At 38.7% G+C, this 24,792-nt stretch overlaps 1 protein-coding gene across 8 annotated transcripts in view; it reads right to left on the reverse strand.

The window, feature by feature from the left end:
- Positions 1 to 24,792, reverse strand: part of MPDZ (multiple PDZ domain crumbs cell polarity complex component) — a 102,806-nt gene that overhangs the window by 12,952 nt on the left and 65,062 nt on the right. For 7 of the 8 annotated variants that reach the window (XM_082301620.1, XM_082301617.1, XM_082301622.1 and 4 more), the window contains 14 exons: positions 24,338 to 24,448; positions 16,851 to 17,013; positions 16,055 to 16,251; positions 10,905 to 10,996; positions 10,551 to 10,641; positions 10,143 to 10,223; positions 9,514 to 9,606; positions 9,348 to 9,422; positions 7,813 to 7,990; positions 6,898 to 7,043; positions 6,500 to 6,583; positions 6,200 to 6,393; positions 5,797 to 5,944; positions 2,458 to 2,544 (listed from right to left, as the gene is read on the reverse strand). In XM_082301620.1, the coding sequence (XP_082157746.1) occupies positions 2,458 to 2,544; positions 5,797 to 5,944; positions 6,200 to 6,393; positions 6,500 to 6,583; positions 6,898 to 7,043; positions 7,813 to 7,990; positions 9,348 to 9,422; positions 9,514 to 9,606; positions 10,143 to 10,223; positions 10,551 to 10,641; positions 10,905 to 10,996; positions 16,055 to 16,251; positions 16,851 to 17,013; positions 24,338 to 24,448 (1,740 nt within the window). The remainder of the gene's footprint in view (positions 1 to 2,457; positions 2,545 to 5,796; positions 5,945 to 6,199; positions 6,394 to 6,499; positions 6,584 to 6,897; positions 7,044 to 7,812; positions 7,991 to 9,347; positions 9,423 to 9,513; positions 9,607 to 10,142; positions 10,224 to 10,550; positions 10,642 to 10,904; positions 10,997 to 16,054; positions 16,252 to 16,850; positions 17,014 to 24,337; positions 24,449 to 24,792) is intronic. The other variant, XM_082301621.1, reaches the window with a different exon arrangement.

Below are 24,792 nucleotides of genomic sequence, written 5' to 3' on the forward strand. Positions count from 1 at the left end.
ATGGAGGTGTCAAAAATAGACTTGGATTGGCAGCACAAGGGAGAGTTTTTCCTAGCTCAATGGGCCCATGATATCTCAGGCCATCAAGGCAGAGATGCCACCTATAGGTGGGCACGAGACCGAGGGGTGGATCTAACCATGGACAGTATCTCCCAGGTGATCCATGATTGTGAGACATGCGCTGCGATCAAGCAGGCCAAGCGGGTGAAGCCCCTGTGGTTTGGTAGGTGATGGTCCAAATACAAGTATGGGGAGGCCTGGCAGATTGATTACATCACACTGCCTCAAACCCGCCAAGGCAAGCGCTATGTGCTCACAATGGTAGAAGCCACCACTGGATGGATGGAGACCTACCCTGTGCCTCATGCTACTGCCCGGAACACCATCCTGGGCCTGGAAAAGCAAGTCCTTTGGAGGCATGGCACCCCTGAGAGAATTGAATCTGACAATGGGACTCATTTCAAGAATGGCCTTATAAACACCTGAGCTAGGGAACATGGCATTGAGTGGCTGTACCACATCCCTTACCATGCACCAGTGGCAGGCAAAGTGGAACAGTGCAATGGCCTGCTCAAAACCACTGAAGGCACTGGGTGGGGGAACTTTTAAAAACTGGGAGATGCATTTAGCTAAGGCCACATGGTTGGTGAACACCCAAGGCTCCACCAACTGAGCAGAGCCTGCCCAATCTGAACCCCTGCATACAGTAGATGGAGACAAAGTCCCAGCAGTGCATGTCAGGGGACTCCTGGGAAAATTTGTTTGGATTACTCCGTAAAGACAAACACATCCATGGGGTTGTCTTTGCTCAGGGGCCAGGTTGCACATGGTGCATAATGCAGAAGGATGGAGAAACACGTTGTGTACCGCAGGGAGATTTGATGTTGGACGAGAACTGCTTGTAATGTTTGAATGTCTATGTATGTTTGTCGAAGGCTGCTGCCACTGTTTGTATATAGTCATGTATATATGTATAAACGTGTATGTTTAAAGTTGAAATGTATTAATTTGGGCATTGAGCAGACGGTATCAAATAAGCGGTGGTATGTCCTGGGGTGATGTTATGAAGCCGCTTTATTCCTTAACTGTCCACTCAATGCCCAAGGGTGCTGTGCCTTTAAGATGGACCCGGGGGGCAGTGGAACAGTTCAGCCCAAGGGCTTGGGAGGCTCAGCGCGGCTTGGGAGGGAGCGCACCGGGAGCGCTGTGCTGCTTTTTGGTTTCCTTTGTGTTCCAGCTGGCTGGGAAAAGGTTCTGTTGGTTTTTTCTTGTTCTTTTTTCCCTTTCCTTCCCCTTGCCTGACTGCCTCCCTTCCCTCCTCACTGGTCTGGGGAGCCTGTGGGGGCAACCCTGGCTGGTCCGAGCCCGCGTGTCTGTTCCCTCTCCGGGAATTTGTTGTATTTTGAAGTTTTTTTTAATCCTGTTCTACCCTGTTTTGTTTGTGTGTTAATAAACAGTTTGGGGGTTTTTTCCCACTTCCACTTCTTGTGAACCACTTGTCTTATTGGTGGAGGAAAAGGGGAGGCCCTTTCCTCCTGAAGTTTTGTCTCCAAAACTGAGACACTATACTTGCAGGGCAAGTAAAGGAACAACATGGCTCCCAGTGAGACTAGTTCACTGACTGCGACACTCTTCAAAACATTCAACATTTTGAGCTTCACCTTAGAATAAGACCAACCAGAGTCTGCATGTTTCCATGTTGTTTAGCAATACTAATTTTTAAGAAAGCCTAACATTTTAGTCTTATCTAGTCTTAACCTGCTCACTGGAAACTGTTTAATTGTGTCTCAAACTATTTATATTTAATACTTGATAATTTTCATCCCCAGCTCACAACCAGAGAAAGTTCTTACGGTAATTTGTGAGTTCTAAGAACTGCAGCTCCTACTGGAAACAATCACAGTGTGAGCTGCTATGCTATGGAAGGTGCTTTCAAATGCAGAAACTGATGCAGTACGTTCAAATGCAGAAACTGATGGGAGGTTGTAACAATCCACCATCAAACCAACAATAAAATAAATAAGAGAAGTGTGATGGAAAGGGGACAGGTTTCCTGCTTCTGGTGGCCAAGATTACAGTAAGAACATGCAAGGAATGGAGAAATTCCCTAAGCTTACTGAAGCAGTACTCCACTGCATGCCAACTACTCTGAAAGTAACTAAAGGTTTAAAGTTGACTCTAACTTCTTCTGGTATTGGTGAGAATTGGAGTTCTTTGTGCTTCCAGGCTGGAGCCTGCAGCAAAGTCATTTCTGGATTACAGTTTTGGCTGGATCCTGTCTATAACAGATACAATATGCTAAGCTGAACATATAAACTGGCTACTGAAAAGCTGCAAAATTTCTCAATCTTGGATCAGGTATGTGAAAAATAATTGTAATCATAAAACCTATCTTTCTATTTGCTTTCATTATTTAACATTATTTCTCCTAAACTAACCAGTTTTATAGTTACATACCTGGCTGCCCTGGGATGTTCTCCTCTCAGAGTGAAATGGCCCAGCTTTTATTCTTCCAACCTCTAGTCTTACTGTACCTAAGGAACACTAAACAAACAGTCACTTGTAACACTTCTCTTCTGTCTACAAGACTAAAACCTACAACATTTAAGTGACTTTCTAGAAAGTGGAAGAAGAAAAAAAAATGGACAGAGATAAGAATTATGGACTAGCAACCCTGCAATGAGCACTTTGCTGACAGAGTCCATGGCAGGATCAGAGACACACAAAGTACACCGTGATACTGAATACTGAACAGGATACATTTTTTATACTGTATCAATTAGTATTATAATGCAGATATGAAAATCACACAAGAATACTAATTCTATTCCACTGCACTTAATAAGGAGTAGCTTCTGAATTACAATGTCAACATATAATTTTCACAATAAAAACTAAAACCAGCGTAACACCTTGAAGTCTTAATCATTAGTTCTCTTGATATGACCGAGAACATGGTAATTGAACTGGAAGTTCCTCATCTCTCTCAAACTTTTGAAATCATCTGTTACTCTGCATAGACACCAACATAACTAAAGAAATTTTGGGCAGAAAATTTCCTAAACATCTATAGTTTAAGTGAAGTTTCTGCATTTGACTCCCAGCAATAAGCTGGGTGATATGGACTGATTACACATTGGAAAGTTCTTTCACTACCCTTTAAGATTTTCACTACGATATTGAGTCTACATAAAATGCATGTCTCAGGAGGACATTCACCCTGCAATTAAATATTTAAAAATCAAGACATTATTTTGAAAAAACAGAGACGTTATTATCACAAAAAAGGCAAAGAAAATTCGACTTTCAACATAATACAAGTAGTGTCAAAAGAAAACATCAATCTGCAATGTATTAATACAGAAATATCAGTTTTGTTGCTGTTTTGGTTTTTTTTCCTTTTACTGGGAATTTGTCAGTGTAAACTTCTGCATTCAAAGAACTTAATAATACATGAGGTTGCCTTTATTTATCGTGTTTTAACTTTATTATCTTAAGAGAGATTCATGCATTTGTCAGAAAAATTCACAGTAACAGGCGAATATATCAAAACCAACCAGACATACCCATTCAAACAAGGTTTCAATGCCTCATATTCTGTTGCTATTCTCTGAGGAGTGACACTAAAAAAGATTTATCGCTTCATCGCTTTTTATTTCATAAGTAATGTTGACTTCTCTAAGTCCTGGAAAAGACTTGATCAAAGCTCAGGCAAAACCATTCTTTGCTTGTATGAATTTAGTTGTATTAAACCATATGGACAACTCTTATTCCAAATGGAATATTGAGGAAATATGTATCTAAAATTACCACATCCTCACAAATACGCAAACCCACAAATGAGATTTTATATAATGTGTGAAAGTAGGAGGTAATACTTTCCAACAGAACTTGTGAATAAATCAATTCCCATTTAGTTTTATTACACCTTTCTCTCTCCCTAAATGCTTCCATTTGAAATGTCCATTAAGTCTAGTGAGGGGAAAAGCTAATAATCTTTTCACATACTTTAAGGGATACTTCAAAAGAAACCCTGCAAGAACAGGCAAAATGCTCAGACCGATGACACATTCTATTTGTCTCATTTTACTTAAAATACACTGGAATTTTCCAAAGATTATAGAATTATTTTCTAGCAAATTACATTTTAGGCAGTCCAAGACAATTTACTCCTAGATCCTACTCTCATGAATGAGAACTGAATGGATACCTGAATGGGAAGTGGTGACTGCCTACATGTGAGTGACCATGCTTTATTCCACTTATGCTATGTAAACAAAATAATTATTAACAATAATCTAAGGTATTTTAAAAGCCCAGTTCTCAAGGCTATGAAAATTAATTACAAGTACTACTGAGCAATGATTAAGTACTTAAAACTTTAATACAAGAATGGTAAATGGGAACTAAGCATCTTCAGTAAGATACTCCAAAATGCTTCTCAAAAAGAAAGGAACTTTCCACATGAAATGGCATTTTTATTCAGAGGAGACATAAAGGTACAGCATATGAAGAAGAAATGCTGTGTTCTTAAATAAAACTAAAAAACTGTCATGTAAGAATAGAAAAGTATTATAACCAAAGAAGAGTATACTAACAAGTTCATTGTCACAACACAGATCCTGTTCTGGCATTCTCATTAACGGGCACATGCTGAATACAGAAGTCCTCCTATCTCCAGCTTTCTGACCACTGTTCTCCCCCAGGACTCCTCCTACCCAATAAATCCAAAAGATCTGGAAAAATATACCTTTGAATGTGAGTGTTAAGGAGCATAACCATGTGCCTATGTATCCAAGAGACAGCTATAATTAGCATCTGATAATTTTTTTTCCAGTGAAACAGTTCTCCATTTAAAATGCTGACTCAGTGGAATCCTTATCATGCAGCATGTCTCAAAACTCTGGACTGAAAAACAGACAAGCTGGCTGACCAGCTGAACTTCCTGCCAGACTACAGGAAATATTGTATATCTGACTTCATTCTGATTTGGAAATAAGGGAAAAACATCAGAAACAAAAAATTTATCACGAATAGATTGGCTCCAAGAGCTGCAGGTAGTTACTTCAGTAAACTCTGAGAAAGCAGTTTCTTATACCAAATGCTTGGTCCCTGAAAAATGCATTGTAATATTTAATGGATATAAGGTGGCACACAACATATATAACAAAAGAAAAATTAACCTCTCCTAGTAGACCAGGTTACTCAGAGCCCCATCCAACCTGGCCTTGAACAGTTCCAGGGATGGGGCATCCACACCTTTTCTGGGCAACCTATTCCAGTGCCTCACCATTCTCACACTAAAGAATTTGTGCCTAACAACTGATTTAAACTTACTCTTTTAGTTTAAATCATTCCCTCTTGTCCTATCACTACAGGCCCTTGTAAACAAACTACGAAAGCAGTCACTTTTGGCACAACTACTCTGCTGAATTCTCCATCATTTAAAGTCAGTTCTGCATAACTTTCTGAAAATGTGAAACAGTTAACCAGTTATCAGTTTGTTCGACAAAATACAGTGTTAAGTTTTTGGTAGTTTTAGGTAATGGTACTCTGTAAAGGTCTTCTATAAACCCTGTAAATGTATGGCTTTCTGCACCATCATTACTCCTAGTTTTATCAGGTAAAGTATCAAAATATGAATGCTCTAGATTTCAGGAAGCTTAGATTTGGATCCACAACTCATCTCACTGACATCCCATTAACAGTCTGATCTCAGTCTGAATAAAGTTAAAAACTTGCAAAAAATCTGCATCTCAATCTTTCACTCTTACCCATCTTCTCTTTTCCCAATACCTTTAGCAAAGCTGCAACTGCCTCCTGGTTAGCATTTCGGACATCTTCTCCATTCACTGTCAGTATCTGGTCTCCTTGCATCAATCTCCCATCTGTATCTGCTATTCCTCCTTTGACGATGTCTGACACAAACACACCTGTGTCATTTCTGCAAATACACAGATGAATTTTATATTACAGTATTGTTTGACAGTTGTATTATTGGTTTCCTATTGGGAACACAATAAACATTGTCTCATTTTTCTGTTAAGTAACACTGACTTAGTTCCTCTAGGAAAGGCTGGTTAGCTTAGGCACAAAAATAAGATGTATGGCCTTCAAGTCCACAGGATCTGAGCACCAGACCACAAAAGAAACATGATAAGGAAGTTCCAGACACTGAATCTCCATGTACATTACATACCTTTTCCCAACAATACTCAGCCCAAGACCTTTACCAGGCTTCTTCTGGAGCTCTATACTCAGCACATCATACATGTCTTCCTCCTTGTACTGAGCTTCATCCCTGTACACAGTCAGACGAACTTTTTGGGGAGTCTGTCGGAGGACATTAATGGCTTCATCATGTGTGGCATTCCTGAGGTCAATTCCATTCACCTGCAATGAAAGCGTACAATGGTAAATTCTGCAGCACCTTACAGCAGACAAATACAACAGGCCTAAACAGCAATGAAAACAAAAGCAACCAAAGAAATCACCATACCTCTAGTATCTGATCGCCAGCCCACAGTCTTCCATCTTTAGATGCTGCTCCTTCTTCATATACTTCGTGGATAATGATCGCTCCCTGTCAACAACAAAAACAACAAAATTGCACGTTGAAAGAACGGGTGCCACTTTGAACCAAAAGTAACTGAAAATTGCTACTATAATCCACAAATGACAAGTCAGGTGGAAAGAAAGTCAGATACATGCAGAACAAAATAACAAAATATTTAAGAAGCTCATTTTTACTTTTAATTTTAGAAAGGGCTTTTTTCTTGTTTTTTTTTCATCTTTCAATAGATGCTATAGAAACAAATGACAAAAAATCTCTTCTATCAGACTTTAATTTCATTACTGTTATTTCACTTGAGTGACACAAATATTTTTCCAACCAACCAGCAAAGTGTCTGCTCCTCCAACAATGCTCAGACCAAGACCAGTCCGCCCCTTGGAGATATCAATGGTTGTTTCACATCCAGGAATGATGGGACAAGTAGCTGGGTCGGAGGTTAACATGGCTGGAGTTGAAGACCTGCTTGTGTCTAAAACAACAATGAAACATCCTGGTTACAGTAACAGGGTTTGGTATTAGAAAAGTAACTCTAAAACAACATTTTTCAGAGTTCACTGACAGCTGTACAGCAATAGCTGAACAGCTGATCCACAGAGAACAATGCTGCCAATTCTCCCTCCTCCTCAGACAAGTACTATCCTGTAGTTTTATTTGCAGGTGTCCTGTTTTTATACCATCAAGTACCTGGATTACAGTCTGGACAGCCAAAGAAGATGTTGTACATAACATATTCTATTTAGGATAGAATTTAGTTTAAACATCTATATGATGTGTGCATTACTTGAGTTATTATTAACTTAGAAGCGTGTTGCTTAACCAATAGGCATCATCCATCAGAAACATCGTAACTCTCCACTCGGAAGGAGAAGAGTCAAATGTGGCTGCTCATAAATGGCAAGACAGTCTCAACCATCCCCTTTTTCTACAAAAAATGACATTACTTTTCTCCCTCATTTAAAGGAATGCCTTTCACTTAGTTCTAGACAACCATGACAAAGGCACCTGCTGCATGTTTGAGATGGAAGAGAAAATCCTGTCATCCTCCTGCCTCTACAACAGCAGGGCAAGAGGTAGGTCTTTAGTATGGTGGAATGATGCTTTATCTATATGAATATGTAATCTGGAATATTATAAAGTGCAGAAGACAGTGGAGCGCATGCAGAAAGGGAAAACTTACAAGCTGGGTCTTTGTTTTTATGTTACAACCCCAGTGAAGACAGACACAAGAAAAACATTACTTCTGACTGCTTCTGGTTCTGGTGAGCTGGAAGGAGGAACAGCTGCTGGTGGTTGTATATTCCTCTTCTCTGCTGGGACAGTGCTGGAAGGGGCTGGTGCTGTAGTCAGGTTATCTGTCTCTGCTGGGCTGATTGTAAGCCTCACCACAGATTTGGATGTCTTCAGGAGACTAATAAACTGAATGATAAAGATAAAAGCCTATGAAAAGCGTAACTGGATTGTTCAGTTGCAAACCAAAAATAAAGCAGAGTAACAGTTCCACAAACTGGAGGTACTAGTCACAGTCCTGCAGGTTTTCTCATAAGGAACAGAGCAAAATATTGATTTTTTCTAAGCAACATTTTTCCATGAAACTTTGCCAAACTATACCAGGCGAGAATGCTGCAGTCTTTCAGTGGCTTCTCCAGACAAAATACTATATTTATAGCAATTATTAGGGAAAAAAAAAAGTGTTGCCTTTTAATGCTGGGTGGAGCCAAATTCTGATCTCACAGAAGTCAATGCCAAAATATCTACTGAACTAAAGAAACGTGCAACTGTCATTCTGGAAGAAAAACCTGAAAATATTACCTGAATTATGGAAGGGAGAGAAAGACACTAGGGTACAATGCAAAATCTAGTTCAAAGAGATACTGAAAACCCTTCAAAATCAATTGCCATCTTGCAGAAAAGACACCAAATCCTCTCGACACTTCACATTTAGGTAGTGCTATTTTCAGAAATTACCTACTCAATCTTTGTTCTTACAAAGCTTACCTACCCCTACCTCCTTACAGGCAACTTCACTATCTCTTACTTATTTACTGCCTCAGAGATAGCAGTACATCAGAGAGTAAGATTGATGCTCTCCTAATTGCCCTTTAACATACAGAAAGTAATCTACTCATGCCTAAAGAATCACTTTTCTTAGTAGCAAGGCAGGTGCTAGAAAAAAGGCCTCCTTGATTTACTACAGAACCCAAATTGAGTTTGCAGAGCTAGAAGCTAGAAATAAATCTTGTTATTTAGGAATGGAGACATTTTTCTCCAAAGGGTTGAAATACTATGCTTGGAATATAATGAGGCTGTTGCTACAGACAGTTCCCATGGATAAGCACAGTTTATGACTTGATTTACCACAGATAAAACTCACTCATGTAAATTTACACATATTAGTTTTACTGGTTCTAATACTTTTAAAGTGGACTAGCTATGCAGAGTCATTATAAAGCAATAGTTCATGACTTTTTATCACACTAAGTGTCTCTCAGGCATTAGGTCTGAACCACAGGGAAAATAAAACCACATTCAAAGCAGAGATAGGAGGATTCATGTACTGCATTAATATAAAATAATAGTTGAGCTGTAAATTTAGGATTTCGTTTATTTTTCAGTAGTTTCCTTATCCAGACAGTGCCTGCAGATCTTTGGTTTTTTAGCCAGCTTTGAAAATGAAGTAAGAGTATAGCCATGAGAACCTCACTAGTTTAAGACACAATCACCTCCTATATTAAGCAGTGTGCTTTCTGCAACATTCCTGACACTTCAGAAGCACCTTTTCTACAGGATATCCCACAACAATTTCATCATCCACTGCCAGAATCACATCGCCGACTTTGATATGTCCATCCTGGAAAAACATAAAATAAAAAATATGAACTACAGATGCTACTCCAAAAAACATTCTTCATTCCCTAATCAGATTTTAAACATTCTCACACCTTCGCAGCCGCACCATGATCTGTTAAGCTTTTAATAACTACTCCATTAGTTGTGTCTTCTTCACTAATGGCAATTCCAAAGCCTCCTTGATCCTGGGACAAACAGAAAAATGCAAATGGTTAAGTACAGTGATATCAAAATGTTAGAATACATTCATTAAAGCGTAGTGAAGCCTGCTGACTTACCAAGTTTGGGGTTTCACAATGCACCAATATTTTTGTTTTAAATGACTTCTGGAATAGATTCTGCCAACCTATAAACAGTATACTGACTACCAAGATAAATCTGAAACACTTCTAAATTCAAACCCACCCCTTTGAAACTTACAAGGTAAATTGTGATTCAGTTGTTACTTAAAACAATTAGGGCATTGATTTTACCTGAGGAACCATCAGTAAATGGTTATCAAAAGTTCTGCAAATAGAACAAGAGAATACTTCTTCCAGAGACACAAAGCAATTGGCAAATCAAAAACAGTCCTGTCCATTCCCAAACAGGAACAGAAGATCTCTAGAAATCTCTTCACTGAATTCTTGTAACTAAGAGACTGTTTGCCATAAGAGGGACTGCATTACAAAATTGAATGGCTACTGAATAAAAATGTGACTGTTATAGATTCAGTACATACCTTAGGAAGTTCCACATACTGAATGTTTTTACATGAACTCAAGTCAGAAAATGCACTTGGGTTTGCAACACTGAAATCAATCTAAGAGAAAAAGAAAAAGCGACTATATAAAACATTTTGCATCAAAACAAAGTAGTGCAAAAACATTTAAAGTCAATCTGCTCATTTCTTAGTTTCACTTAAACTTCTAAAACCCTATTGATGGGAATGTTAGGCTTACTTCATAGTATAGAAGAATATAAAACGAAACAGAATCAATCACAGCTGTACTAAATTTAGCAATGTTACTAAAATCTCACTTGTTTTTCTATTGGCTTGCTTTCTCTTTTACTGTATTTCCGAAGCAGATAGGGTCCTCCTCTATCCAGAACAACGTATTTTGGTCAAATAAGAAAAACAAATATTTACCTCTTGGTGTTGAAGTGTGCCTGAAGTACACTGTGAAGCCTCTACTGACTTTGCAGGGCAAACAGCCATCTGATTTACTGCATCTTTGTTTCTGCAATACAGTCAGTTAAAGGATGTAGTAATAAGGTAATAGTACTACCCCATATTTCTTAAGACAAGTTTAAATCTGGTTCTTAGTTTATGGCACTCACAAAACAAATATCAAAACAGAAAACTCCAAGATGTATTTAACAATTAGTAAGATTGTATCAAAAGCACATCTATGTTACCAAAATTAAAAATAACAAACACTGTGTGAAACTTGAGCACATTAAAAACTAAACCTTTTCAGCCAAACCTTTAACCAGAACTTACCTGATAAAGATTACTTTTACTTTAGATGGTGCGCATTTGATTATTGAGGAAGCATTCTGATGAGTCCTTCCATAAAGGACTTGGCCATTTATCTAGATAAGGAAAGGTAGCAATTATTTACCAAAATATTTTAATTCCTTATATTTAAACTAATTTTTAAGCCTAAAAAGTCCATATCACTGGCTAAACAGCAACTGTATAAGAGAGTTATGTTACATCCTGCTTTCACTCCCTTCTTCCAGTAAAAGTATTCACTATAGTTTGACTTCAGACTAACACTGTCACAGGGCTAAAAATGTCATTCTCTGAGTTATATTGGGTTAACTTGGCACATCACCTATTTTCACTTGCCATTGATCACTTCATGACTGATGAGGTGATTAAGCAGGGCCATGGGAAATTCTAACCATAACAAATCAATGAATTGCTTATATCCTGCAACGAGATTGCTATTATTTATTGAATCTCAGGCACTTTGCACCCCTGAGCCAGGCACTTTGTACACAGAAGTCTGAACACTAGCACATTTAGCAGAGTTTTAAACTAGATTTTATGAGAAAGAGGGAAGGGGATGTATTTCTGTGTGTCAGAGAGGAACAAGGAAACACCAAGCAGCAGAGAAACAACTCTAAATTGTCCCAAATGAACTAAGGAGGGTTCTTCTCAAAAGGTGAGAGGTTGATAACCCAGCTTAAGTGCCTCTACACTAATATGGGCAGCATGGGTAACAAGCAAGAGAAACTGGAAATCAGTTGGTGGGATGAATCACACCACTGGGACACTTCAATCAAGGGCTACAACCTTCTCAGAAAAGAAAGGCTGGGAAGGAGGGGCAGACATGTGCTGTGTGTGATAGACTGTGAAGAGCTGCCTCAGAAACGGCCAAGAAAATAGCTCAAGAGCCTGTGTGTAAAAATGAAGGACAGCAAGAGCAAGGGACACCTTGTGGCTAGGGTCTGCCACATCTACCTGATCACAGCAAGCCTGCTGATTTCTTGCTTCAGATACAGAACTCATCACGCCCACAAGCTCTCATCCTGATGGGGGATTTCAACCATCTTCATGTCTGCTGGGAAAGTGGTACAGCTGACTGCAAGCAATCCAGGAGACTCCTAAAGTGCATGAGGACAACTTCCTGGTCCAGGTATTGGACAACAAAACAGAGAAGCAGAGTGACTGGACCTGATGCTCACCAGTGTGGAGGAGCTCATTAGAGAGATTAAGACGGGAGTCAGCCTTGGCTGTAGAGACCACGCCCTGGTTAAATAACTGATCTCAAGGAACACGGACTTGAAAAAGAGCGTAGCTGGAACTGACCCTGATCTTTAGAATAATGAACCTCCAGACATTTAAAGAATTAGTGGATGAGATTCCCTCAGAAACTGTCCTTAGGGACAGAGGACCTCACCAGAGCTGGCAGCTTTTTGAGGATACTCCATCTCCATGTGTAAGAAATCAAGCAAGGCAAGCTGGAAAACAGCATGGCTAAACAAGGATCTGCTCCTCAAACTGAGGAGTAAGAAAGAAATGCATAGCCAGTGGAACTAGGGACAGATGATCCGGGAAGAGTACAGGGATATGATTGGGATGTGTGTAGAGATGGGTTTAGGAAAGCTAAGGCACAGATGCAACAGGCTTTGGCAAGGGATGCAAAGAGTTATCAGAAGGGATTCTATAAAGGGTCAGAAAAGAAAGGCCAAGGAGAGTGTACTGCCCTGACAAACAAGAAAAGCCAGCTGGTGGCAATGGACATGAAGAAGGGTGTGGAACTCAAAAGTTCTTCACTTCAGTCTTCAATTACAGTCTGGCTTCCCACAACTCTCAAGCTACTGAACCTCTAGGTGGGGGTTGGGGGAAGCAAATTCTCTCCCACTGTAAACAAAAAGTAAGTTTGGGACCACTTAATGAAACTGAATAGGCACAAGTCAATGGGGCTTGATGATCTGGAATCCAGGTTCCTGAAGGAACTGGCTGATGTTGTTGCCAAGGCACTCTCCATCCTACTTAAGAAGTCATGGAAGTCAGGTAAGGTCCCCAGTGAGTAGAAAACATAAAACATCACTCTCATTTCTTAAAAGTGTAGAAAGGAAGATCTAGGCAACCACAGACCACTGAGCTCCTTCTCTGTGCCTGGGAACACCATGGAGCAGATCCTCATGGACGCAATGTTAAGGCACATAAAAGACAAGGAGGTCATCTGAGACGGCCAGCACAGCTTCACAAAGAATAAAACATGCCTGCCCAATCTGGCATCCTTCTTTGACAGAGCAACTGCAATGGCTGGCAAGGGAAGACCAACCAATGACATAAACCTAAGCCTCTGTAAGACCTTTGACAAAGTTCCACACCATATCCTTACCTTCAAATTAGAGACAGACAGATTTGAAGGGTGAACTATTGGGTGGACAAGGAACTGGCCGGATGGAGGCAGGCATAGTGTTGTGGTCAATGGCTCTGTGTCCAGGTAGAGCCTGGTGACAAGTCTGTCCTGGGACCAGGGCTCTTTAATATCTTTATCAATGAAACAGATGAAGGGATCAAGTGCACCCTCAGCAGATTTGCAGATGACACGAAGATGACTGGTGTAGTTGACACAACATAAGGATGGGATGCTATCTGGAGGGACCCGGACACACTTGTCAAGTGGGTCTGTGGGAATCTCATGAGATGCAACAAGTCCAATTACAAGGTTCTGCACCTGGGTTGGGGCAGTCCAAGACAAGAGTACAGACTGGGAATAGAAGTCATTGAGAGCAGCCCTGCAGAGAAGGACTTTGGGATTCTTCTGAATGAAAATCTGGACATGAGCCAACACTGTAGGCTTACAGCCCAGAAGGTGAATGACATCTTGGGCTGCATCCAAAGAGGTGTGACCAGAAGATCAAGGGAGGGGATTCTCCCCATCTACTCTAACCACATGAGACTCTACCTCTAGTCATGGAGTTCTCAGCACAAGAAAGATGTGGATCTGTCAGAGCAGCTCTACAGGAGGGCCATGAATATGACCAAAGAGCTAGAGCACCTCTCCTGAGAAGACAGGCTGAGAGAGTTGTGGCTGTTTAGCCTGGAGAAGAGAAAGCTCTGGGGAGACATCATTTCAGCCTTCCAGAACCTAAATGGGGCTTACAAAAAAAGAGGAAGAGTAACTTTTTATGTGGGCAATAGGGATATGACAAGAGGCAATGGTTTTAAATGGAAAGTTTTAGATTAGATGTCAGGAAAAAACTCTTTATCCAGAGGATAGTGAGGCACTGGAACAAGTTGCCCAGAAAAGCTGTGAATGCTCCCTCCCTGGAAGTGTTCAAGGTCAGATTGAATGGGACCTGAGCAACTTGATCTAGTGGTTGGCAACTCAGGCCATTGAGGGAGACTTGGAAGTAGATGATCCTTAAGGTCCCTTCCAACCCAAGCCATTCTACGATTCCACACTTACTATCTGAAGATGTGACCTGGCAATCTTTTTTCCATTTGGCAGAGCAGACTCACTACAACACCCTGAAGCACCTATGATTCAGATAGGAGAGGAGCTATCGGTGTGAATTTACAGACTAAGGCCATTACTTGCTTGCATTTTATTAGTTGCATTTTTTTCTTGAAAATGGAAAACCACAGTGCTGAAGTTCACTCAAGAAAAGAGAAATTATTGAAGGACAATTTGGACCTACACAAAGGGAAAGTAATACAATGCACACAGGTAGCACTAATAGAAGCACAGACACAGCAGTGAGCAACAGATGAAAGACACTGTACAGAGGGCTGAGCATAACAGCAACCACCTCCTATGCAGGGTGTGTCCACCAGGCATGTCACAGGGGTCTTGAGCCCTATCATTTACACTGGAGTCGACAATCCAAATGCAGCACTCCCTGCAGTGTTGGCCACAGGCTTGTAAAAAATACATGGTCAGGCTGCCAAGTGGGGTGATGGGACATGGCCCCCAACAGCTGCTGGACAGCTGCTTGGGAATACAGGGAGCAAGCTCAGATGTCTCCTCTCAGAAGAGGTTGAGGCAATTTCTTAGCATTAGTCTGCAAGTTTACAGTGTGGACAGTAAACAAGAAATCACAGGATGTCAGATTCAGACAGATGCGTTTCAATGTGTTCTCAGAATATTCTAGCTCTTCAACATCAGGATTTTAAAAACAGATGTTTCAAGAGAACTGTCTCACAACACTGGAGTCTGCAACAAAGTTTTCTCCTTGAGGCTTGGTCCACAGTGTCACAAATCCCTTAATTTCTTTCCTAGTCTACAACTTCCACTCTATATAATTTACTTTCTAAATGTCTCCCTCAAGCTTTGTTCAGATTCACCATTCCCTCTCTGAACCGTTTCCCCAGTACATCCTCAAACACCTCCACACATAGCTTTGAAGTTTACACAAAGCATTTCTGTGAGGGTCATGTTACCTACTGCTACCAGAAAGAATGGAAAAAGCTGTAGTAGGGTATACATCTGCAAGTATCATCAACTGGGCTGTGGGAATATAGAAATAGTTTTCGCTCACATATGTACTGGAAATGTTAGTTGCATATTTAGTGGTTCGGTCACTCCACTAGAAAATAGCACCCAAACACGTCATGAGTTAGAAGTCCATAATAAAAATAGGTATGTTCCTGTTTCCCCCATTTAATTTCCACACTCTGTGTTGCACAATAGAAAAATATTCTGCTGTTATTCCACTTCTAGTAAACAGAGAACTAATTAGAAAGTCTGGAGTACTCCACAGATAGATGGACTGGAGGACTTCAATATTTTTAATGATCTGCAATTCACTGCCATTCCAAACATCTCCACAACTCAGAAACTGCTGTTGTCCCACATTTTTATTCAACACACCTTCATTCAGAATCGCTGAATCTTCTGAGTTAGAAGGGACCCACAAGGATCATTGAATCCAACTCTTAAATGAATGGTGCATACAGGGCTCTAACCCACAACTTAGTGTTATTAGCACCAAACTCTACTATAACCAGGAAAAAAAACTGCTACAACTATTTGGCATACATCAGAAGGAAAATTTGATAGCATAGAGATATGAACTTGGATAAATTTGGGATTTCAAAATCCACCGAAAAACATACATTTCAGCAAGAAATCTGGTCTTTGAAATAAGTACATTTGGGTTTCAGTATAAATTGCAAAAACTCACCTCTAGCAGCTCATCTGCAATCTGTAACCTGCCATCTTTTCCAGCTGCTCCATTTGGATCAATTCCCACTACAAAGACACTCATCCTGGATCGGTCTTTGTTACCAGCAAGACTAAGTCCCAGACCTGTCTTTCCTTTTTCCAGCTCAATCATGTATAACTCTCCTGGTAGATTTCCATAGCGCTGCATGATCTTTTCTAAATGTAAAAGTGTGGGTAGCAGAGGTTGGATTTACATTAGAAAGTTTCACAAGTCACCTAGAGAGTCAAGATCAATGCTCAGTGGGCAGTCTCTGAGAGAAGAAGCCCACAATGGATGTTGAAATTTTCAGCGTAAACCACACCTTCTTTTAAGCTAAGCCTTAGGTGATTTATAATAATATTTCTAGCTTTTTGTTTTCCTTATAATTTCAGAAAATATTATAAATATTCTTAAAAATTAAATTTCATACACACAATAAGTAATCTTCTCTCCAGTAACACCTTCAGGTAACAGAAACTATAACACTGATCACTGCCATCAGTTACCTGGAGTACAATGAAATTCTTCAAGTATTCCTACATTGAATTTGTACCATGGAGGAAAAACAAGACTGCAGTGCAATGAAGAAAAAGAAGTGAGTTTTATATTTTTCCACGTGAATCTGACCAAACACAACTAAAACAGCAACCCTTAACACCCAAACCACAATGCACATGAGAAAGAAGCAGTTCAAACTGGATGTCCCCACATCTGTGTCTTATACAGTGCAATTTTAATACTGAGTATTTAAAATATTATCACAGAAAAAACTTACTCCAGCTGTAACCAAACTCATCCTCCTTCTCCACATCTTCTGGGACTCTGATAGAAGATGACTGTGCAACATCACAGCTCATTCCTGAAAATGCTGAAGGAGGGGGCAGAGGCAAGTTACAAAGCGAAGTCTTTTCTGGTTCTACATCTGACTGACCAAATGCCTGTGGAGGACAAGAAAAATGCAATGGCTAAGAAGATGTAAACTCTATGTAGGGAAAACTAGTATACAAAAATGTCAAAATGGCAATGACTACAGCTTCAAAGTTTCAATACCAAGCAGCTCAAACTCTAAATTAATAACACACAGAAAGGCGGAAAGAGATCAAAGACAGAAACAAACACCAGGCAAGATAAGAGAGAACATCACACCAAAATGTATCTGGAAGCAAACAACTCACAGTAAAGGCCCAATTCAGTAAAGTTTTATGTGCCACTTTTTGTTTCAGAAAAAGCCTCTTATGAAGACTCAAGTGCTTTTGTTTTAATGCCAGATTTGTAAAAGACTTACAACCAATTTTATTTTTGAAAGTCATCACATATAATTTCCTCCCATCATATACTTTGCAAGCCAAATACAAGGAAAGAGAAAGGAAACAAAAATCCAGGTACTTTCAAAAATACCTACAGGAAAAAGAAATAATTGGCATATGAACTGATAGAACAGTTAAAAACCAAAATTAAACAGATGATAACTGAAGAAATCCATAGTGACTGGACCTTTTCAGTCTCATTTACTAGCTTCCTATAAGCTGCACAGAGGAGATCAAACAAAGGAGGATAAAGATTAAATCACAAGAGACAAATACTTTTGGTCTTGATGTGCTCTAACCATATTCACAAAAAGTTAAGAGGTATAAACACATGACTACTGCAATATAATGGTTAAATGCTCAAATCCACAGTCTTGCAAGCTTCCATACAAGACAGTTTCCTTGAGGAATATGGACTCTGATCTAGGATTTCACTATGTGAAATTTGTTTAATTTTGCCTTGTTTAGGGTAAACATGTAAGCAAGAAACTTCTGTCTGAATGCCATCACTCCAAATCTTATGCATGCTCAAGAGACCTGGATACTTGGCAGATCAGCTACTGAAGTAAACAACAAGAATTTCAAATGAAAAACAAGTCTTTTTCCAACACTGAAATTTTCAGGTGTGCTGCCCTAGATTCATAACCCTGTTCTCATCCTTTCAGTTCTCACTACCTCCATCAGCAAAGTTGAACACAGTATTTCAGGTGGAGTCTTTAGGTGCAAAAACCCCTCAGGTAATCTCTCCATCAGAGCAACAGTGAAATGAATAACAACATACACCTTGGAAGACTTTATTGGCTTTAAAACTGAAGGTGTTGAGAAACCTAGAAAGTTACTAATTTAGTAATTTCAAAATTTAAGAAAGGTCCCATGTCTAAACAAAAATGACATATCTTCACTCTATAACTCCAAAGATAGAAAGAAATTGCAAATGCCCTATTTCAGTTCTCTCATTCTGCTTCTGCTTGAAAAAGATTTTCCTTTCATTTAGGAACTTGTTCTAGGAACTTAACTAAGAAGTCACTAAGTGTTAAAAGTGTGGGAAGTTTTAATGTGACACCCAAGCCAATGATTTTTATAAAGAACGCATATAAGTGTTATATGACTTTTTGTATCATTAGTCATATTGCACCATGCTTCAAATCTAAGACAATGTCATCTCCTAAGATGATACCAAACATCCCTAAACTGAAGCAACAAAATTCTAGGAAAGACATTGTTACCTACCAGAATCAGAGAAGAGTAGAAACACTACCTAGTAACATTAAAAGTTATTTTTCATAATCAAAAATTCCTGTGTCCACCAAGAAGAAAGCTGGTGATAGACCTCCACATCAAGGAGGGGCAAAAGAGAGAGTACTTTTAGAAACACTCTTTTTTCAGAGTTCTTCTGAGAGTTTTACTAAAGCTAAATAACATCCTGAAAAAATTAGGAAGTACAGTGTTTTGGTGGGCTGACCCTGGCTGGAGGCCAGGTGCCCACCAAATCTACTCTATCACTCCCTTCTTCAGCTGGACAGGGGAGAAAAAATATGACAAAAGTCACCCCATAGCCTCCCCAACTACCATAATCTTGCAAGACAAATCCAATACAAGTGTGAGATTAAACCAGATCAGCAAAACTTAGTCTCTATGTTTTAAAACCAAAATTAGCATATTACTTTAGAGGTACTCTTTGTAAGTGACAGTGTCCAAGAACAGCAAAATTAAAGAAAACATGACTAAAATAAAGGAACTAAATATTGGTGTCAAGAATCTCTGGGAGATCTGTAAGGTGTGGATGTAGGGCTACATCCTGTCAGATTAGCACTTATTAACTGCAGCCAACATAATATGATTGACAAAAAAATGCATCTTTCTTGTACCACTGTACACGCAGAACAACATAACAGAACCTAAACTTTTCTGATGTTTAAAGAAATGCTGAAATCAAAGTGGAAGCAAGGCGCCCTTGTAGGTGGGTAAAAACTGTGCTACAATGCCATTTGGGTGGAGGGGAACATGTCCTGCTTCCAGAACTCAGCCTGACACATCATATTTCAACAGCCGGAAGAAGAAGCCGATCCCCACAGTTTACACACACATAAGACTTTTGCTCCCTGAATCGGGCAATGCACAAAAATCCTACAAGGCTTTAACTCATGAAATACTTTCAGTGCGTCACACCGCAGTATTTCATTTAAAATGCAAAGCATCCAACAGTTGCTGAACCCATTCAACTATGAGGGTCACTCTGATCACAGCCAAGCAAGTATTGAAAATGACAGCAAGTCTGGAGCTTGAAAAAATGAAGGCACAGGTGGAGGAAGAAGCAGTACTCCAGAAGGTATCACAGGCCATGTACAAATGTACAGCACACATACAGTAGGACCAACTGATGGGAATTAAGACAAACCTTGAATGGTGTGGGAGCAAAAGGGTTAGTTGGGGAACAACGGAAGGTAACCCTAACTGGATTCGATACCTCCTACAGTAACAGAAAACAGCAATCCACATGTTACAGCACCTTTGGCAAAACACAGTACTATTAACCAATAACTCATTTTCAATTACAGATTCATTTCACTAATTGTAGCAACTTTATTAACTTGACTTATAAATGGACAAAAGCATTTAAGGGATTACTGAGGACCTTGATTCATCAAAGTTTCTCACTGTACATGAACCTGTGTTCAGAAAAGGACGGAGATGACAGAAGACCATTCTTATATCAATGCTAAAAAAGGAATTATGCAGAAACTGCAGGATCATCAGGCTGTCTTTTAAAATACGTGCAATTTTTTTCAGAAATACTTTTGAAAATATAGAAAACACGACTCATCATTTATGTTACATGTCTACTCCCTTTCCTCAGAACTGTAACAAAACACAAAAAGAGATTTCAAAACACACATGCAATTATACACCACAGATCATAAATGTTTGTTGCACATTCAATATTTTTGACATGTGAAAATAGACAAAGGGCACAATCAGTTCCAAGATGTAAAACCAGCTAGAAATTATTTTATTAAATCAAAAATGCATGCACATTAGGATTAAACTTTTTTTATTAACGTGTTAGAGATTAACTCTGTTCCCATTGTGAACAACATGCAGTAAGTAAGCACTAGCCACAAAAAAAAAAAAAAACCCTAACTTTTTTATATTTCCAAAGACATCAGCATCCTATTCATGGTGCATTAAAAGAATTTTCAAGAAGCAGAGGGAAAATATTTTCATGAAGCATCATAAAAAAAAGCTGCCAGTGGTTTTTTTTTTTCATGCAAAAATAAAAGAGAGATATCAAGGCTGGAAAGTCATAACCACAAAAAACCAAAAAGAAGTACATAGCAGCAAAACACCTTACACTGGTAAGACAGTTACCCTTGGTTGGTATTTTAACATATACCACAGGAACTGATCTTATAACTAAAAACCTACTCCTTTGGTAGCTCTGAATAGATCAGATTTCGTGGCTATGATTAATGGAGCTGGCATTTTTTAATTTCTCCATAACTGTTCTGTGTATATGCATCTCTGTGTCTTTTAAATTCACTATATAGAATTCTCAAGCTCATCAGCATAGCATTTAACGCAAACTGGCATGAAAGAAATTAAATGTAGAGAGACAGTAATGAGAAAGAAGCACACATAGGATATTTGGTGAATGAAAAGATAGTGTGTCATCATCCAACCTTAGCAGTGTTGAACTGAGAAGAATCAGCAAATGGGTTAGTGCTGCTGAAGACAGCTGGCCTACAGAAAACACTGTTCTGCGGGAAAGGCAGGGAAGGGTTCTAAAAGGAAAGCATAATAGAAACTAAGCAAAAAAAAATTTAAACAAATTATTTTCACTCATGAAGCAAAACATATTTATTTAGTTGTTTGGGCTAACCAAACAGGGTCCACTTTCTGCACTTTGCAACAGATATATGAAGCTGGGAAAAACTGTATTTGTCCTGTGTTTCTGGCAGCAGAGAGGAAAAGCACCAATCCTCACACCTGTTCCAGACCACAGAGTACATCAAGTGCAGAATTGCACAGCATTTATGTGCTGTGATATTTGTACAATTTTGTCCAAACATCTCAGCATATGGGACACTCTCACACACTAATTAATTGAAAAAATTGTGGATTTCTGGGTTAGGATGAACACAATTACCTGTAATAATGTAGTAGATTTAGTTTTATTTTGAAAACCACAGATTCTCATAATTTGATTTAACTTCTGTGGTAACACACTCTGTTTATTTTGGAGAAGTGAGGGTTTAGTAACATCAGGCATCTCTAAGCAGATTTCATATCTAATAATAATTTTTACATAACACTTTGTATTCGTGCATATGCATGTATAATTGCCTGAATCTATACTTTATTGAAACGAAATACTCTGGTCTTCTCCTGAAGCAAGGTACTTTCTCATTATTATTTAAGAGAAAAGGAGTTTACACATTTAGATCAAATAAAAGAATATCATTTGACCATTTATATTCCCTATGCAGTTTTTGTACTGTGTTCTATTTTGTGATCAGAATCTGCTTAATAAGGAGGAAACGGCTCTGATTTCAAATAGTATGTTGGAAATATACTGTGTATACCTAGAAGTAATTTCACTATATATTTCACAAATATACTATGTCTATCCATCTGGAAATTACCTGTAAGTCTTAGGGCTGTAAGTTTAACACTCCTGAAAAATAGTATAGACAGAAATGTGAAAACCTTCCAGGATCATTTATATCAAGAGTAATTTAATCCAAATATACGGTGCTGTTTAAAAAATTTCTTAATGCATTTGGTTTTTTTAATTCTTCTGAAAATAGTAAACACAGCCCTAAACATTTATTTTCAAATACCATGTTGCAAAAAAGTAATGCAGTTTGGTAAGACAAGATATGTCTTGGCTCTACTGTATCTTCAGCAGTGACAAAGTAATGCCATGAATGACCAAGGTGTCTTCATGGGCAAGTCACTTAAAGTCAACAGGCTGTTTCCCTAGGGTACAACAAGATTTTCTGTGAATGTGATTCACAGTTGATTTTGAATTTTATGAAGAGAAATTCGTGAAAAGTAATTTGTTACTGTAATCATCCTATTGCACTTTAAAAATACAATTCATCTGGAAAAGAACTTTAAAATATATCTTGTTGAAATTTTAGGTAACTAAAATAAACATCACAAACATTTCATATAACAACAATAAAATTCTAGTAAAAGAGGAAACAAAAGATCAGCTACAGTCATTCAAAATTTTGCCTTTTTTATTTTGTCACGATGGCATAGCTCCTGAAATACTAGCCCTAATATTAATCCATGCAAGAGCATTGTATTAATACAGACTGATCACTGTGATAAAATATGGAGCATTTGAATTTGCCTGAACAGTTCAGTTTAGCATACTTTATTGTTCAGTCTAGGACAAGAAAAACAAATGCTAAAATAAAGGGAATTCCCTCTTTAACTATTCTTTAAATTCAAATAAAGCCTCAAGTAACAGGATTTTTCTTTCTGTTTTTTCCTTTTTTTAACTAACTTCTGTTCAGAATTTTATCAATGTGTCCAAGATGCTAAGTTATCAGGAACTAGCTAGCATTTCATCCAGCATAATGCTGTAACACTACTATGGGACCATAATCACAGTCATATATTGTTTCTTACTCAGAAATACACAGTGGGGTATTAGTATGAAACACACACTCAATGGGTAACTCCTTAATAGCAAAACTATCACTATCTTTTCACAGTCCACGTGCATTATTTGGGCTATTCTGGAGTATACACAGGATCTCTAACTACTAAACCTGAATGAAAACAACAAAAGGAAAGAAATGGACTCATTAACTACATGTCACTTAAAACTGACTGCCTGGTTAAATACATAGTGGTATCATAATAATTATAGCTCGTGTGTGCAGGCAGCTAGCTATTTGGGTGACTGGACATGAATGAAAGCAGGAAATTCCCTCATAAGATCTTACTATAAAGTACAAGTGTCAGTTTCAAAAGATGAAAATAATAAATATAATGCCATTTATGAAGATCACAACATAATGTATGGGTACAGGAAGAGCATTTGCAATGTTTCTGCTCACAGAGAAACAAGAGTTTGTTAGTACAGTCAAGAAATAACCAACAAGCTTAATCTGAAAAGAGAGAATAAAGAACTACAACCAAAAATAGCAAAGAAGCATTCTCTAAATAAAAGTTGTGATAAAGTAATGGCATCACTTCCATGCCAAATGGGCCTAAACATTCAGGAGTGGCAATTCTGTTCACATCACAGCAAATGCAAAAGCCTTACTTTAGTAGCTTCAGTATCAATAATCAACATTCAACAGAGCTTTTTCATGCAACTTTACCTTAGATGACTGATGATAAAATGGGTTAGTAGTTTTCTGCCCACAGGGAGCAGAAGCTGAAGGAGGGCTATAAAGAGACTCTGGCTGGAGAACAAGAGTTATGAGACAACTAGTAAATAAACATGCAGCTTACACAGACTCTACAATGAGGAAGTTTAGTTTCTAGTGATGCAAGCAACTTATATTAAAGCTCAGTAGCTTTTGTCTGCAATGTCCATGCAGCTTAGTGACGGAAAACTTCCGTGTACTTCTAGGTCCTTTCATTAACGTCCAAGGAATTTTTTAACAGGTGCTGTATTTCTGCATGCGCTCCTCAGACATGCTGTCAATCTCTAAGAGTTGGTTTTAGTTAGACTCCTACTCTGCCCCCCAACAAATTATCTTTCTTGAGGCTTTTCAAAATAGTTTGAGGACGGCGTGCTGGAGGGTATTTCCAAATCCAAATCGATTTCATTCTAAATGGAAATAATACTTAAATCAAATCTTTGTTCCTGAAATAGTTGAGATGGCACTTTCAGGATTAAATATCCCATTCCCAAACACCACCATCTTGAACATTTGCTTCATCTATTACTATGAATTACATCTCTTTTCACATTCTTTATGCTTACCCTTGGTCTGCTTATAATGCTCTGTACCATAAAGACTACAGGATTGCCTGCCTTCCGTATGGCTTCCACAGCTTGTTCGTGGCTGGCATCTCTGAGGTCAATTCCATCCACCTGTAATTGGAAGGCCTCATCTTAACATTGCAAGAAGCTACAAATGTCATGAGTCAGTTTTGAGTTTTGGTTAGGAAACTTTGACTAAAACCCAAACCTCTGTTTTTAGTGGAAACCTTTCTCCTGACGTGACCTGAGGTCCCTCACACACAGGTTTGGTATTTCCAAGAGAACTGTTAGGACAATAAATAAATATTCTCCTATTCCTCTGTTTTAAAAACAGGATTTTCAACATTTTTAGTTCAGGCTCCACAAGTTTTCCCTCAGGCAATGTAACAGAAGAGATACGATAATCTGAAGAGAGTGGTAGTGTTTACCAAATACTGCTTCCTGCGAATCTCATC

Source organism: Coloeus monedula (genome assembly GCF_965178545.1).
Source record: "Coloeus monedula genome assembly, chromosome: Z".
NCBI classification, from domain to species: Eukaryota; Metazoa; Chordata; class Aves; order Passeriformes; family Corvidae; genus Coloeus; species Coloeus monedula.